The sequence below is a fragment of the Oncorhynchus gorbuscha genome, unplaced genomic scaffold (genome assembly GCF_021184085.1).
Source record: "Oncorhynchus gorbuscha isolate QuinsamMale2020 ecotype Even-year unplaced genomic scaffold, OgorEven_v1.0 Un_scaffold_7172, whole genome shotgun sequence".
NCBI classification, from domain to species: Eukaryota; Metazoa; Chordata; class Actinopteri; order Salmoniformes; family Salmonidae; genus Oncorhynchus; species Oncorhynchus gorbuscha.
The window spans coordinates 1-18,323 of NW_025750619.1; the positions used below are offsets into that span (position 1 = coordinate 1).

Consider the following 18,323-nt stretch of genomic DNA (forward strand, 5'->3'; position numbering starts at 1 on the left):
GTGCAGAGTGTGGTGGTGTTTAGGACCTCCGGAGCGTTGGCCTGGCTGGGCGTATCAGAGCGGGGTCTCTGCTGGAACGCACCGGATTGGCCCAGGCTGTCAGAGAGGGGTGGAGCTTCAGAGGGTCAAAGGTTACGAACGTCACTGTGGGAGGTGAGTCAGGGGTCTGCCAGACGGTGCAAGGTTTTGTTTTAGCCCAGCACTAATACCGCTCAACCAACGAACTGCTCATCAAGGCCTTGCTCGGTGTAATTGGGTGTGTTAGTGCTGGGCTGTAACAAAGCCTGCTCTGTTTGAGTTCTCCAGATCCTCAGAACTGTTCAACTATTAAACACTGTTAGCTTTTTGGTCAAAGCTTTTTGTTAAAAAATCTCTCTCTCTCTCCTCTTCCCCTCTCCTTTTTCTCCTTCCCTCTCTTCTCTCTCCTCAATCTCCCTCTCTGTTCTCTCCTTCCCTTTCTTCTCTCTCCTTCTCTCCTACTCTCCTACTCTCCCTCTTTCCTTCCTACTCTTCTTCTTCTCTCCTCTCCGTTCTCTCCATTCTCTCCTTCTTTCTGTTCTTCTCTCTCCCTCCTCCCTCTCTTCTTATCTCCCTCTCCTTTCCTCTCTTTCCCTCTCGCTCTCCTTTCTCTCCCTCCCTCTCTTCTCTCCTCATCCTCTCCGCTCTCTCCTTCCCTCTCTTCTCTCCTCTCCCTCTCCGTTCTCTCTCCCTCTCTCTCCGTTCTTTCCTTCCCTCTCTTCTTCCTCTCCTCCTCTCTCCCTCTCTTCTCTCTCCTCTCTCTCTTTCCTTCCCTCTCTTCCTCTCTCCCTCTCCATTCTCTCTCCCCCTCTCCGTCCTCTCCTTCCCTCTCTTCCTCTCTCCCTCTCTCCTCTCCCTCTCCGTTCTCTCTCCCCCTCTCCGTCCTCTCCTTCTCTCTCCTTCCCTCTCCTCCTCCCCCAGGTGTGCAGGATGATGTGTGTTTGTGGTTGTTCAACTGCCCTGCAGCAGGTTTTGAGTGTTTGTCCAGACCAGGTCACATGGCCGTCTGTTCCTCGGTCTGTCACTCTGACTACTGTCACAACCAGGGCATCTGTACCCACCACCCTCACCAACCACCCCTCTGCCAGTAAGAACACACACACACACACACACGCACACACGCACACAGGCACACAGGCACACACGCACACGCACACGCACACACACACACACACACACACACACACACACACACACACACACACACACACACACACACACACACACACGCACACGCACACGCACACACACACACACACACACACACACACACACACACACACATACACACACACACACAGACAGTAAAAAGATACATCACAAGACATGTTAATAAATGTCTATATTGAAAGACTGTCTCTGTCTCTCTCTCTCCTTCTCTCCAGGTTCCCTGTCGCTGTCTCTCTCTCTCCTCTCCAGGTTCACTGTCGCTGTCTCTCTCTCTCTCTCTCCAGGTTCCTGTCGCTGTCTCTCTCTCTCTCTCTCCAGGTTCCTGTCGCTGTCTCTCTCTCTCTCTCTCTCTCTCTCTCTCTCTCTCTCTCTCTCTCTCTCTCTCTCTCTCTCTCTCTCTCTCTCTCTCCAGGTTCTGTCGCTCTCTCCTCTCTCTCTCTCTCCAGGTTCCCTGTCGCTGTCTCTCTCCAGGTGCTCTGTCTCTCTCTCCAGGTGCTCTGTCCAGGTGCTCTCTCTCCAGGTGCTCTCCAGGTCTCTCTCTCCAGGTGCTCTGTCTCTCTCTCCAGGTGCTCTGTCTCTCTCTCCAGGTGCTCTGTCTGTCTCCAGGTGCTCTGTCTCTCTCTCCAGGTGCTCTGTCTCTCTCCAGGTGCTCTGTCTCTCTCTTCAGGTGCTCTGTCTCTCTCTCCAGGTGTTCTCTCTCTCTCTCCAGGTGCCCTGTCTCATTTCTGGTTCATGGGTCTCGTTGTGACATGAGGATGACGCAGCAGCGGCTGGTGGGGGCGTGCCTTCTCCAGGTGTGCTGGTTGCCATAGTTACATTGATTGGCGCCAGGGGCCTGGCTCCGGTGCTCGATACAGAGCCATGTTGATAAAGACTAAAGTAGACCAGACACGCAGCAGGTACCCACCCACCACCAGGTGCACCACTCCAGGTGCACACCACACCACTCCACCACAACACCCACCCAGGTGCCACACCCATGACACCACACACACCACACCTCTCCAGGTGCTCACACTACACCACACCACAGAACCCATTTCCATTGTATTACATTCTCCAACCCATCTCTGTTCTGGTCTGTACTCTCTCCACTGGTTTCTATTGTATTACATTATAAACCCATCTCTGTTCTGGTTCCAGGTGAACTGGTTTCTATTGTATTACATTATAAACCCATCTCTGTTCTGGTACTGAACTGGTTCCTATTGTATTACATTATAAACCCATCTCTGTTCTGGTTGGTACTGAACTCAGGTTCCTATTGTTATGCAGGTGAATGAGGACCCAAAAGCGACTTAACAGAAACAGAGTTTATTCCAGACACCACTCTTAACAAAACGATTAATCCTGAATACTATCATAGGTAATGTCCAAACAGGATTAACTGAAATCCTCTAGTCACCACAGGGGAACAACCAGATGCGACCACAGACTGCAGGTCACACGGGTAGGCGCAGGCCGTACCCTGATACAGACACCTGCTCACACGCAGCATCTGAAGAAGGCAAAAACACGACAGGACGGAACAAGGACACAGTACAGCAAACAAGGATCCACAAGGACACCAAGCGGAAACAGAGGGAGAAATAGGGACTCTACATCACAGGGCAAAATAGGGGACAGGTGTGAAAGAGTTCACGAGGTAGTTACAGAATGAGGAACAGCATCACAGCAGGAACGGAACGACCAGAGAGACAGATAAACCCAGAGAGATAGAGAGTACTGGAAATAACCTAATAAGACCAGCAGGGGGAAACGAATACATTATAAAGCACAGAGACAAGACATGACAATCTATGACAAAACATGACACCTATTGTATTACATTATAAACCCATCTCTGTTCTGGTACTGAACTGGTTCCTATTGTATTACATTATAAACCCATCTCTGTTCTGGTTGGTACTGAACTGGTTCCTATTGTATTACATTATAAACCCATCTCTGTTCTGGTACTGAACTGGTTCCTATTGTATTACATTATAAACCCATCTCTGTTCTGTTGGTACTGAACTGGTTTCTATTGTATTACATTATAAACCCATCTCTGTTTCTGGTACTGAACTGGTTTCTATTGTATTACATTATAAACCCATCTCTGTTCTGGTTGGTACTGAACTGGTTTCTATTGTATTACATTATAAACCCATCTCTGTTCTGGTTGGTACTGAACTGGTTCCTATTGTATTACATTATAAACCCATCTCTGTTCTGGTACTGAACTGGTTCCTATTGTATTACATTATAAACCCATCTCTGTTCTGGTTGGTACTGAACTGGTTTCTATTGTATTACATTATAAACCCATCTCTGTTCTGGTACTGAACTGGTTCCTATTGTATTACATTATAAACCCATCTCTGTTCTGGTACTGAACTGGTTCCTATTGTATTACATTATAAACCCATCTCTGTTCTGGTTGGTACTGAACTGGTTTCTATTGTATTACATTATAAACCCATCTCTGTTCTGGTTGGTACTGAACTGGTTTCTATTGTATTACATTATAAACCCATCTCTGTTCTGGTACTGAACTGGTTCCTATTGTATTACATTATAAACCCATCTCTGTTCTGGTTGGTACTGAACTGGTTCCTATTGTATTACATTATAAACCCATCTCTGTTCTGGTACTGAACTGGTTCCTATTGTATTACATTATAAACCCATCTCTGTTCTGGTACTGAACTGGTTCCTATTGTATTACATTATAAACCCATCTCTGTTCTGGTTGGTACTGAACTGGTTCCTATTGTATTACATTATAAACCCATCTCTGTTCTGGTACTGAACTGGTTCCTATTGTATTACATTATAAACCCATCTCTGTTCTGGTTGGTACTGAACTGGTTCCTATTGTATTACATTATAAACCCATCTCTGTTCTGGTACTGAACTGGTTCCTATTGTATTACATTATAAACCCATCTCTGTTCTGGTCTGGTACTGAACTGGTTCCTATTGTATTACATTATAAACCCATCTCTGTTCTGGTACTGAACTGGTTTCTATTGTATTACATTATAAACCCATCTCTGTTCTGGTTGGTACTGAACTGGTTTCTATTGTATTACATTATAAACCCATCTCTGTTCTGGTACTGAACTGGTTCCTATTGTATTACATTATAAACCCATCTCTGTTCTGGTACTGAACTGGTTCCTATTGTATTACATTATAAACCCATCTCTGTTCTGGTACTGAACTGGTTCCTATTGTATTACATTATAAACCCATCTCTGTTCTGGTACTGAACTGGTTCCTATTGTATTACATTATAAACCCATCTCTGTTCTGGTACTGAACTGGTTCCTATTGAATTACATTATAAACCCATCTCTGTTCTGGTTGGTACTGAACTGGTTCCTATTGTATTACATTATAAACCCATCTCTGTTCTGGTACTGAACTGGTTCCTATTGTATTACATTATAAACCCATCTCTGTTCTGGTTGGTACTGAACTGGTTCCTATTGTATTACATTATAAACCCATCTCTGTTCTGGTACTGAACTGGTTTCTATTGTATTACATTATAAACCCATCTCTGTTCTGGTTGGTACTGTCTCTCTCTGATCCAACCCATCTCTGTTCTGGTTGGTACTGTCTCTCTCTGATCCAACCCATCTCTGTTCTGGTTGGTACTGTCTCTCTCTGATCCAACCCATCTCTGTTCTGGTTGGTACTGTCTCTCTCTGATCCAACCCATCTCTGTTCCGGTTGGTACTGTCTCTCTCTGATCCACTACCAGGTTCTAAAGTTACTTCAGAAACAACTCTACTGACCCTCCATGTTTCCTGGCATCGCACTTCCTGTCCAAACCCCGACTTCCTGTTTCTGGTGTGAAAACACGGGCGTCTCCCCTTCCGACAGAGGGAGTGTGTGTTTGTCATAGATATCATAACATAACCTGGTTTATTGACCTTTGTGACCTTTGTGCGTGTGCGTGCGTGTGCGTGCGTGTGTGTGTGTTAGCTACCGTAGGTTCAACCACTTTGACGAGCTGTCAGGTCGTTTCTGGGGGCGGTCCGTTGGTGGATCAGCTGACTCGTTGGATAACCCCGTCTTCACCCGCTCCGACGAGTTGCTACACCGGAGGGCGCTCGACCGCACCTGCTGTTACCACGACGATACGCTGTCCCTGGCCTCCACCTGCCCTAGCAATGGAACACACCTCAACACCGTCTACCCACACAAGTTGGTGACACACACAGAGAATACACACACAGAGAGAACACACACACAGAGAACACACACACAGAGTGAACACACACAGAGAGAATACACACAGAGAGATCACAGAGAGAACACACACAGAGAACACACACATACACTGTAACACAGAGAACACACAGAGAACACACACACAGAGAGAACACACACACAGAGAGAACACACACACACAGAGAGAACACACACTAGAGAACATACACACAGAACACACAGAGAGAACACACACAGAGAGAACATACACACAGAACACACAGAGAGAACACACACAGAGAGAAAACACACACACAGAGAAAACACACACAGAGAGAACACACACATGCACTAACACAGAGAGAACACACACACACACTGTAACACAGAGAGAACACACACACTGTAACACAGAGAGAACACACACACTGTAACACAGAGAGAACACACACAAACAGAGAACACACACAGAGAGAGAACACACACACATTGTAATACAGAGAGAACACACACACATTGTAATACAGAGGGAGAACACACTATTAGGAGGGAGGTACATTGTAATAGGAGAGAGAACACACATTACCACACAGAGAACACACACACAGAGAGAACACACCACAGAGAGAACACACACACACAGGGAGGTAGAACACACACAGAGAGAACACACACATACCTGTAGGAGGATTACCACACAGGTACCTATTAGGAGAGGAGAACTATTAGTGAAACCGTTGTCATGGTTCCCCCATTAGGAGGGAGGTACCCTACCACCTATCACCCCCTCCAGTTCCCAGTATGGCTGGAGGTCAGAGATTACCAGCCTGGCGGAGTGATTACCACCTATTGGATTCTGAGATTAACCTATTGACCTGTCAGTGTGCAGCTGGCCCATAGATTAACCTATTAGGAGTGGACACCCTTACCCCTAGGAGGGAGGTACCTACAGATTACCACCAGCAACTATCACCTATTAGGAGGAGGTACACAGAACCACCCCGGGACCTATTAGGAGGGAGGTACCTAGAGATTACCACCTATTAGGAGGGAGGTACCTAGAGATTACCACCTATTAGGAGGGGAGGTACCTAGAGATTACCACCTATTAGGAGGGAGGTACCTAGAGATTACCACCTATTAGGAGGGGGAGGTACCTAGAGAGACCTATTAGGAGGGAGGTACCTAGAGGGATTACCACCTACCTATTAGGAGGGAGGTACCTAGAGATTACCACCTATAGGAGGAGGGGAGGTACCTAGAGATTACCACCTATTAGGAGGGAGGTACCTAGAGATTACCACCTATTAGGAGGGAGGTACCTAGAGATTACCACCTATTAGGACCACCTATTAGGAGGAGGAGGTACCTAGAGATTACCTACAGATTACCACCTATTAGGAGGGAGGTACCTAGAGATTACCACCTATTAGGAGGGGAGGTACCTAGAGATTACCACCTATTAGGAGGGAGGTACCTAGAGATTACCACCTATTAGGAGGGAGGTACCTAGAGATTACCACCTATTAGGAGGGAGGTACCTAGAGATTACCACCTATTAGGAGGGAGGTACCTAGAGATTACCACCTATTAGGAGGGAGGTACCTAGAGACCTATTAGGAGGGAGGTACCTAGAGATTACCACCTATTAGGAGGGAGGTACCTAGAGATTACCACCTATTAGGAGGGAGGTACCTAGAGATTACCTAGAGACCTATTAGGAGGGAGGTACCTAGAGAGACCTATTAGGAGGGAGGTACCTACCAGAGGGAGGTTACCACCTATTATGAGGGAGGTACCTAGAGATTACCACCTATTAGGAGGGAGGTACCTAGAGATTACAACCTATTAGGAGGGAGGTACCTACAGATGACCACCTATTAGGGCTGGAGGGGGAGAGTTAGAAGAGACAGATAGAGAGAGAGAGAGAGAGAGAGAGGAGAGAAAGAGCGACAGAGGTAGAGATAGAGAGGGAGAAGAGAGAGACAGAAAGAGACAGAGGTAGAGATAGAGAGGGAGAAGAGAGAGACAGAAAGAGACAGAGGAAGAGTTAGAGAGATGGTAAGCTGTTGTTTGTTTGTTTGTCCAGGTGAGGGCGCTGCGTCCTCGGTCCTACTGTGAAGGTATGGAGCTTGTGGAACTGGAGAAGAGCTGGACGGCCTAGCAACCACTGAACCGTTTAGTGGAGTCAGTCGTGAGGAAAGGGTTGAACAACCGAATCACTGAGTAAACTGATTCACTGAGTCACTGAATAAACTGTATAACTGAGTCAACGGGATAACTGAATCACTGAATAAACTGATTCACTGAGTCACTGAGTCAATGGTATCTCTGAATCACTGCATAAACTATCACTGAATCGTTGAGTCACTGAATAAACTGATTCACTGAGTCACTGAGTCAATGGTATCTCTGAATCACTGAATAACCTGGCTGGTAAGTGTATATATCTACAAATTTGAATAATTGTATGAGAAATCGCAAGAGTATGCCTCTCTAAGTAAGGAATAATGGACCATTGAGACTAGGTTGCTAAATCAAGTGGTCAAAGAGCTATTGACATTTGAATATTGCGATCATGCACTTTGTTGACGGTCCCTAACTAGTTGCTTTTGACGGTGCACCAGAATGCTTGAGGTTTTGCGGTGTGAGTATGAAACTCGGGGAGTAATCGGGAAAATACCTGTGGAATGTCTTTCCTAACAGAGGCTAACCTGAGGTATGACGGTCACATCGTTTGCGAAGTTTAAAGGTCTGACTGTCTAGCGAATATCGGAACTCTAACCAACTTGTTTACCAATGCAATAAACGCCACCAAGTCCACCTCCATAACATGCAACATGTCAGGCTTTGGGGACTAGGTTCTGCATATAACTTTACATATTATTTAAAAATGTAGCTTTAGAGGTTCCGTAGAGAACTGCTACTGTGTTGAGAGAGGGCTTCCGTAAAGAACTGCAATGAGTCGACTGTGTGGAGCGATCCCAGTCCAAATGTTCAATTTGAATTTTGTGGTTCCCTCTATATATATATATATATATATATAATAATAATAATAATAATATATGCCATTTAGCAGACGCTTTTATCCAAAGCGACTTACAGTCATGTGTGCATACATTCTACGTATGGGTGGTCCCGGTATGTATGTATGTATGTATGTATGTATGTATGTATGTATGTATGTATGTATGTATGTATGTATGTATGTATGTATGTATGTATGTATGTATGTATGTATGTATGTATGTATGTAATTCTTGAAAATAAAATCGTTGAAGCAAAATGATTAATTTTTTGTTTGAAAATTAAAATAAAAAAAATCCCTCAAACTGCGTTAGCGAGAATAGGAGAGTATGTATGTATGTATGTATGTATGTATGTATGTATGTATGTATGTATGTATGTATGTATGTATGTATGTATGTATGTATGTATGTATGTATGTATGTATGTATGTATGTATGTATGTATGTATGTATGTACACAAAATGATTAATTTTTTGTTTGAAAATTAAAATAAAAAAAATTCCTCAAACTGCGTTACACACTCCGGTCAGCAGACGGCGATGTGTGTGTTTCAGGCAGGTCTTCCCCAGGAGTCAGGCGCAAGTAGACCGGACACTAGTTACCGCAGTCACAAAGAAATAAACCACGCCCATTTCTACAACCTCTCTTCTAATTAAAAATCAGATTTAAAAAAAAAAAACAATTTAAACCTAATCTTAACCACATTAATAACCTTATGTCCAACCCTAACTTTTAAATTAAGACCCTAAAATAATATTTTTTATTTTTACCGAAGCCAATTCTGACTTTGTGGCTGTGGTAACTAGGGACAACCCAGCCACGTTATTTTATAGTTCATTGGAAACTGGTCAGCCACCATGGTAGCTTGCTAGCCGAAATATTAACCCGCTTTAATGTACATTAGCCACTGTGTTTTGAACACACTTCTGTCAATCTAGCTAATTATATAATTTCATTGCATATTTACGTTGTTATTGTTATTAGTTAGCTGGCTGGTTTAGTTAGCATTAGCCTTGTTAGCTAACTGTTAGCTGGCTGGTTTAGTTAGCCTTGTTAGCTAATTAGCTGGCTGGTTTGTTAGCATTAACTGTTAGCCCTCATCCCCCGACCATGAGTTCACCAAGCTACTCTCCTCCTGATGAAGAGGAGGAGGAGGTCTGCTGGACGGAGAAAGAGGGTCTGTGGCTGAATGTTGTCGTGAAAGAGGAGAATGAAGAGGAGGATGTTACAGTAACAAAAGTAGAGGAAGTGCAGGTTGTTACAGTGAAAGAGGAAGAGGAGGTTACTGTTTTGGGAGTGAAGGAGAAGGGAGAGATAACTGTCACATTGGACGAGGAAGAGACAGGAGGTCGGATTAACACCAGTAAGTACGGTCTTAAAAACATAAGCTGTTGTTGAATTAAAGGGCAAGCTAACAGAGTCACACTCCCACTATCAAAACGGTCGTATATGTTGTTGTTGTTGTTGTTGTTGTTGGTGTTGTTGTTGTTACAATCAGGTCCAAGTCTTGCTCTCTGAACCCTGGTTCTTCTTCGTGGGACTTTTCGTCCGACTAGACTCTGTAATTGCATATTGCTGCCTTTCCCAGGTCAGAGTGCAGTTTTGGCATATTTTGGTCTCCCCCAAAAAACGGGAATGAGGAAAAATGTAAATTGCACCACCATCTAACCCTGCAGCTATACACTATCCCCTCAAACCCACCATCCCATCCCACTACTTTAACCCTAAATGATCCAACACCATCCCACTACTTTAACCCTATAGGATCCAACACCATCCCACTACTTTAACCCTATAGGATCCTACACCATCCCACTACTTTAACCCTATAGGATCCAACACCATCACACTACTTTAACCCTATAGGATCCTACACCATCCCACTACTTTAACCCTATAGGATCCTACACCATCCCACTACTTTAACCCTATAGGATCCTACACCATCCCACTACTTTAACCCTAGAGGATCCTACACCATCCCACTACTTTAACCCTAAAGGATCCTACACCATCCCACTACTTTAACCCTAAATGATCCTACACCATCCCACTACTTTAACCCTATAGGATCCAACACCATCCCACTACTTTAACCCTAAATGATCCTACACCATCCCACTACTTTAACCCTAAAGGATCCTACTCCAGGGAGGATGGAACCTCTACTCTCTCAAAACAAAAAAAGAAAGGCTAGAGAAGAGATCATTTATTGATGTCAACACAAACGCCTAGCAACCCAAAGGTTGTGAGTTCGAATCACAGTCATCTTTTCAACTACTTAGATGTTTTCGTTGCTACTTTACAACTGCTTAGCATGTTAGCAAAACCCTTCCCCTATCCCCTTTAACCTAACTCCTACATTTCACCTTTAACCCCTAGCCTAACTAACGTTAGCCACCTAGCTGCTTAGCATGTTAGCTCGCCCTTCCCTTATCCCCTTTAACTTGACTCCTAAATGTAACCTTAACACCTAGCCTAGCTAACGTTAGCCAACTAACTGCTTAGCATGTTAGCTAACCCTTCCCCAATCCCTTTCAAACTTACTCCTACATGTAACCTTAACCCCTAGCCTAGCTAACATTAGCCAACTAACTGCTTAGCATGTTAGCTAACCCTTCCCCAATCCCTTTCAAACTTACTCCTACATGTAACCTTAACCCCTAGCCTAGCTAACATTAGCCAACTAACTGCTTAGCATGTTAGCTAACCCTTCCCCAATCCCTTTCAACCTTACTCCTACATATAACCTTAACCCCTAGCCTAGCTAACATTAGCCAACTAACTGCTTAGCATGTTAGCTAACCCTTCCCCAATCCCTTTCAACCTTACTCCTACATGTAACCTTAACCCCTAGCCTAGCTAACATTAGCCAACTAACTGCTTAGCATGGTAGCTAACCCTTCCCCAATCCCTTTCAATGGGGACGAGCTTTACACCACTCAGGCCAATGGGGACGAGCTTTATACCACTCAGGCCAATGGGGACGAGCTTTATACCACTCAGGCCAATGGGGACGAGCTTTACACCACTCAGGCCAATGGGGACGAGCTTTACACCACTCAGGCCAATGGGGACGAGCTTTACACCACTCAGGCCAATTGGGACGAGCTTTATACCACTCAGAGCTCCTGTTCCTCTTATATCAGATCAACAGTATAGTGGAGCTCCTGTTCCTCTTATATCAGATCAACAGTATAGTGGAGCTCCTGTTCCTCTTATATCAGATCAACAGTATAGTGGAGCTCCTGTTCCTCTTATATCAGATCAACAGTATAGTGGAGCTCCTGTTCCTCTTATATCAGATAAACAGTATAGTGGAGCTCCTGTTCCTCTTATAGAATATCAGATCAACAGTATAGTGGAGCTCCTGTTCCTCTTATATCAGATCAACAGTATAGTGGAGCTCCTGTTCCTCTTATATCAGATCAACAGTATAGTGGAGCTCCTGTTCCTCTTATATCAGATCAACAGTATAGTGGAGCTCCTGTTCCTCTTATATCAGATCAACAGTATAGTGGAGCTCCTGTTGCTCTTATATCAGCTCAACAGTATAGTGAAGCTCCTGTTCCTCTTATATCAGATCAACAGTATAGTGGAGCTCCTGTTCCTCTTATATCAGATCAACAGTATAGTGGAGCTCCTGTTCCTCTTATATCAGCTCAACCGTATAGTGGAGCTCCTGTTCCTCTTATAGAATATCAGATTAACTGTATAGTGGAGCTCCTGTTCCTCTTATATCAGATCAACAGTATAGTGGAGCTCCTGTTCCTCTTATATCAGATCAACAGTATAGTGGAACACCTAATATTCATATCCCCGAGCTGACAAGGTACAAACCTGTCATTCTGCCCCTGAACAGGCAGTTAACCCACTGTTCCCAGGCTGTCATTGAAAATAAGAATGTGTTCTTAACTGACTTGCCTAGTTAAATAAAGGTAAAATAAAAATATATATAAACGGTACTAGCAGGAAGCTTGATCACGATACTCAGAAAAGCAATCAAATTAAATCGTTTACCTTTGATGAGCTTCGGCTGTTTTCACTCACGAGACTCCCAGTTAGACAGCAAATGTTCATTTTGTTCCATAAAGATTATTTTTATAGCCGAAATACCTCCTTTTGTTATTCACGTTTTGTTGAGAAATCCACCTGGAAATTGCGGTCACGACAACGCTGAAAAAATGTACAAATTAGATCCATAATATCGACAGAAACATGGCAAACATTTTTTTATAATCAATCCTCAAGGTGTTTTTCAAATATCTATTCGATAATATATCAACCGGGACAATTGGTTTTTCAGTAGGAGCGAGAGGAACAATGGCCGCCTTTGTCTATCACACACAAATCACTCTGAGAGCCACCACCTGACCACTGACACAATGTTGTCGTTCACGTTCATTTTTCAAAATAAAAGCCTGAAACTATGTCTAAAGGCTGGGGAAGCCATAGAAAAATGAATCTGGTTGATATCCCTTTCAATGGTCAATAGGGATGCATAGGAACACAGATGTTTCAAAATAAGAGTCACTTCCTGATTGGATTTTTCTCAGGCTTTCGCATGCAATATCAGTTTTGTTATACTCACAGACAATATTTTTACAGTTTTGGAAACGTTAGAGTATTTTCTATCCTAAGCTGTCAATTATATGCATATTCTAGCATCTGGTCCTGAGAAATAGCCCGTTTACTTTGGTCACGTTATTTTTCCAAAAATGAAAATAGTTCACCCTAGCCCCAAGAGGTTAAGAAATGCATAAATTCCATAAATTAACTTTTAACAAGGCACACCTGTTAATTGAAATTAATTCCAGGTAAACTACCTCATGATGCTGGTTGAGAGAACACCAAGCGTGTGCAAAGCTGTCATGGTAACGGGTGGCTACTTTGAAGAATCTCAAATATAAAAGATAGTTTGATTTGTTTAACACTTTTGTGGTTACTACATGATTCCATATGAGTTACTTCATAGTTTTGATGTCTTCACTATTATTCTACAATGTAGAAAATAGTCAAATGAAAACCCTTGAATGAGTAGGTGTTCTAAAACTTTTGACCGGTAGTGTGTGTATAGATATTGTTGGTGTCCCTAAACCGTATCGTACCGAACAGTACTGTGGTGTCGCGGTATCGTACCGCACCGTGTGTTTCACAGTTCACAAAACTCACGGTTCTGTACAATACGGAACAGTGGTGTGACGACCGATCGACCAGATGATTTAATTAGGGCCGATTTCAAGTTTTCAGAACAATCGGAAATCGGTATTTTTGGACACCGATTTGGCCGATTTTTATTATTTTAAAATATTTTATAAAAATATAAAAGTCAGTTAAGAACAAGTTCTTGTTTTCAATGATGGCCTAGGAACGGTGGGTTAACTGCCTCGTTCAGGGGCAGAACGATTTTTACCTTGTCAGCTCGGAGGATTCAATCTTGCAACCTTTCAGTTAACTAGTGCAACGCTCTAACCACCTGATTACATTGCACTCCACGAGGAGTCTGCCTGTTACATTAATGCAGTAGAAGCCAAGGTAAGTTGCTAGCTAGCATTAAACTTATCTTGTAAAAAAAACAATCAATCAATCATAATCACTAGTTAACTTCACTTGGTTGATGATATTACTAGTTTATCTTGCGTGTCCTGCGTTGCATATAATCGATGCAGTGCGTATCGTTGCTCCAATGTGTACCTAACCATAAACATCAATGCCTTTCTTAAAATCAATACACAGAAGTATATATTTTTAAACCTGCATATTTAGCTAAAAGAAATCCAGGTTAGCAGGCAATATTAACCAGGTGAAATTGTGTCAATTCTCTTGCGTTCATTGCACGCAGAGTATACTACATAGCCTAGTATATGCAGCAGTTTGGGCCGTCTAATTTGCCAGAATTTTACGGAATTATGACAGAAGATTGTGCAATGTAACAGCAATATTTAGACTCACCCGTTTGATAAAATACGGAACGGTTCCGTTTTTCACTGAAAGAATATACGTCTTGTATTCGAGATAATAGTTTCCGGATTTAACCATATTAATGACCTAAGGCTCGTATTTCTGTGTGTTTTTATATTATAATTAAGTATTTGAGGCTAAATTGATTTTATTGATGTATTATATTAAGTTAAAATAAGTGTTCATTCAGTATTGTTGTAATTGTCATTACTACAAATCATTTTTTTAAATATTTAAATCGGCCGATTAATCGGTATCTGCTTTTTTTTGGGGGCCCTCCAATAATTGGTATGAAAAATCATAATCGGTCGACCTCTACTATATAGCCTAGAAACCTGGTGAAACTATCATTATGACATCATGGATGAATTCTAGAATATACTATATAGCCTAGAAACCTGGTGAAACTATCATTATGACATCATGGATGAATTCTAGAATATACTATATAGCCTAGAAACCTGGTGAAACTATCATTATGACATCATGGATGAATTCTAGAATATACTATATAGCCTAGAAACCTGGTTAAACTATCATTATGACATAATGGATGAATTCTAGAATATACTATATAGCCTAGAAACCTGGTTAAACTATCATTATGACATAATGGATGAATTCTAGAATATACTATATAGCCTAGAAACCTGGTTAAACTATCATTATGACATCATGGATGCATTCTAGACGGTTTCGATACATCCACAAAATAAATGCCTGAGAAATCTGTAATTCGTATTTAGATCTTCCATTTATTTTAACAATAATAATTTATTTATTATAATAGTAAACATGGGTAGCTTGAATTCCCAGAGTTCCTCTGTCCAGTATCTGTGTTCTTTTGCCAATCTTAATTTATTTTATTTTATTGGCCAGTCTGAGATATGGCTTTTTCTTTGCAACTCTGCCTCGATGGCCAGCATCGTTGAGACTGGTTTTGACATTGTCAAGGTACTGGAGTGACCATCACAAAGCCCTGACTTCAATCCCATAGAAAGTTTGTGGGCAGAACTGAAAAAGTGTGTGTGAGCAAGGAGGCCTTACAAACCTGACTCCGTTACACCAGCTCTGTCAGGAATTGTGAAAAACTGAGTTTACATGTCTTAGCCAAATACATTTAAACATCCGACTTCAACTGAACATGTATGGCAGTTTTAGAAAGGGGCGACAGAGTCGTCTGGCACACTGCTTAGGGGTTCAGCAACTGTAATAACCTACACTCACTGCTTAGGGGTTCAGCAACTGTAATAACCTACACTCACTGCTTAGGGGTTCAGCAACTGTAATAACCTACACTCACTGCTTAGGGGTTCAGCAACTGTAATAACCTACACTCACTGCTTAGGGGTTCAGCAACTGTAATAACCTACACACACTGCTTAGGGGTTCAGCAACTGTAATAACCTACACACACTGCTTAGGGGTTCAGCAACTGTAATAACCTATACTCACTGCTTAGGGGTTCAGCAACTGTAATAACCTACACTCACTGCTTAGGGGTTCAGCAACTGTAATAACCTATACTCACTGCTTAGGGGTTCAGCAACTGTAATAACCTACACTCACTGCTTAGGGGTTCAGCAACTGTAATAACTTTCTAGCCTACACTCATCGATGTTACTTCTCATGTCATTTAAAAAAAATAAACAGTGCAGACAATTGTCAAATAATCATTTTAACATTCATTACAGACAACAATTGTTGTACAACATCATGGCTACGCTGTTGGCATCACCTTTTACAGTGGATTTCTGCTGTTGTTGGCCTTTAATCATCTGTCTGACTTTGTTGTTCACACAGGAGAGAGACGTGACTACCGTGGATCCTCTGGGGATCCTCAACAACATCATGATGCTGTGGAGAAAGTGAAGAGTCTCTCCACATCCAGATCAAAACACCTGAAGAAACACCAGCGGAGACCCAAAACGAAAACTCACTGCTGCTCTGACTGTGGGAAGAGTTACTTAAGATCAGATTCACTGAAACTACACCAGAGAAGTCACACTGGAGAGAAACCTTTTTGCTGCTCTGACTGTGGGAAGAAATTCACCTCCTCGGCAGACCTTAAAAGACATCAGAGAATCCACACAGGAGAGAAACCTTTTAGCTGCTCTGACTGTGGAAAGAGTTTTGTTTCGTCAGGACATTTAAAATCTCACCAGAGAACACACAAAGTAGAGAAACCCTATAGCTGTACTCAATGTGGGAAGAGTTTTACTCACTCAAGCAGCTTGATAGTACACCAGAGAACACACACAGGAGAGAAACCTTATAACTGTGATCAATGTGGGAAGAGTTTTCTTTCATCTGGTCGTCTGACAATACACCAGAGAACACACACAGGAGAGAAACCTTACAGCTGTGATCACTGTGGGAAGAGTTTTACTACATCTAGCCAGCTGACTTTGCACCAGAGAACACACACAGGACAGAATCCTTATAGCTGTACTCAATGTGGGAAGAGTTTTACTCAGTCAAACAGCCTGGTATCACATCAGAGAACACACACAGGAGAGAAACCTCATAGCTGTGATAAATGTGACAAGAGATACTCTGATAAAAGATCTCTGATAAAACATCAGAAAATACATAGTTGAAGAAGTTGTTTCATGATATAAATGAAATGATGTCACAATGTAGAATGTTTTAACATTGTAGAGGGAGTATTTTCATGATGTCACAATGTAGAATGTTTTAAGATTGTAGAGGAAGTATTTTAATGATGTCACAATGTAGAATGTTTTGACATTGTAGAGGAAGTATTTTAATGACGTCACAATGTAGAACCCTAAATGTTTGTCCTCTGTTCTATTGATTTCAACATGATATGGATATTAGCCTCAGGGGGGAAATCTAGGCCTGAATTGGTCACAAAAAGTGACTAACAAAAAAATAGTTGTTCCACTTACCACGTTGGTGACCCACCTCACCCCAAAATGTCATTAAAAAGATGCCCGAAGACCAATATATGTTCGGTTGAAAGTGAAAGTTGAGATGTCTTTTCAGGTCGCTTTTTTTCAATGACTTGAAAACAACTTAATTTCAACGTACTTGCAGCCTGGACGCAGTATAATAAATTGAGTCTATAATCAATTTTATTAACAATCTGACATCACTCCAGTATGTTTTGACAACATTCAAGTGCTAATGGTCTTTATTCCACTACTGAAGAAGCAAGAAGCAAATCACCTCATATTTCAAACATTCAGCCTGACAAAATATACATGTTTTATTATTCCATGCCTCACCATTAAGTGAAGTATTGCCAATACATATTAACAAAGCGGTGTACATTTGGTTTTGATAATTCATATTTACAATTATGTAACATTTAGTAATCATAGTTATTCATGCAACCAACTGACAGTTGGAGGTGTGATGTAGTTAAGGGAGATGGAGGTGTGTTCTTGTGGGTCTGGGCAGGTTTGATGTAGTTAATGGAGATGGAGGTGTGTTCTAGTGGGTCTGGGCAGATGTGATGTAGTTAATGGAGATGGAGGTGTGTTCTAGTGGGTCTGATGTAGTTAATGGAGATGGAGGTGTGTTCTAGTGGGTCTGGGCAGGTCTGATGTAGTTAATGGAGATGGAGGTGTGTTCTAGTGGGTCTGGGCAGGTGTGATGTAGTTAATGGAGATGGAGGTGTGTTCTAGTGGGTCTGATGGAGATGGAGGGGTGTTCTAGTGGGTCTGATGTAGTTAATGGAGATGGAGGTGTGTTCTAGTGGGTCTGGGCAGGTGTGATGTAGTTAATGGAGATGGAGGTGTGTTCTAGTGGGTCTGGGCAGGTGTGATGTAGTTAATGGAGATGGAGGTGTGTTCTAGTGGGTCTGATGTAGTTAATGGAGATGGAGGTGTGTTCTAGTGGGTCTGATGGAGATGGAGGGGTGTTCTAGTGGGTCTGATGTAGTTAATGGAGATGGAGGTGTGTTCTAGTGG

At 42.5% G+C, this 18,323-nt stretch overlaps 1 protein-coding gene across 1 annotated transcript; it reads left to right on the forward strand.

Annotated features, from left to right (window-relative positions):
* The first annotated feature begins 9,517 nt into the window (after positions 1 to 9,517).
* LOC124029651 (gastrula zinc finger protein XlCGF17.1-like) lies at positions 9,518 to 17,882 on the forward strand. Its single transcript, XM_046341295.1, has 2 exons — positions 9,518 to 9,787; positions 16,189 to 17,882. The coding sequence occupies exons 1-2, from the start codon at positions 9,535 to 9,537 to the stop codon at positions 16,983 to 16,985; spliced, it is 1,050 nt and encodes a 349-aa protein (XP_046197251.1). The 5' UTR covers positions 9,518 to 9,534; the 3' UTR covers positions 16,986 to 17,882.
* Positions 17,883 to 18,323: the final 441 nt, after the last annotated feature.

Coding starts and splice junctions, on each gene's coding strand:
- LOC124029651 (XM_046341295.1), top strand. CDS start 9,535: ATGAGTTCACCAAGCTACTCTCCTCCTGATGAAGAGGAGGAGGAGGTC. Junction 9,788..16,188: donor AGGAGGTCGGATTAACACCA/GTAAGTACGGTC, acceptor TTGTTCACACAG/GAGAGAGACGTGACTACCGT.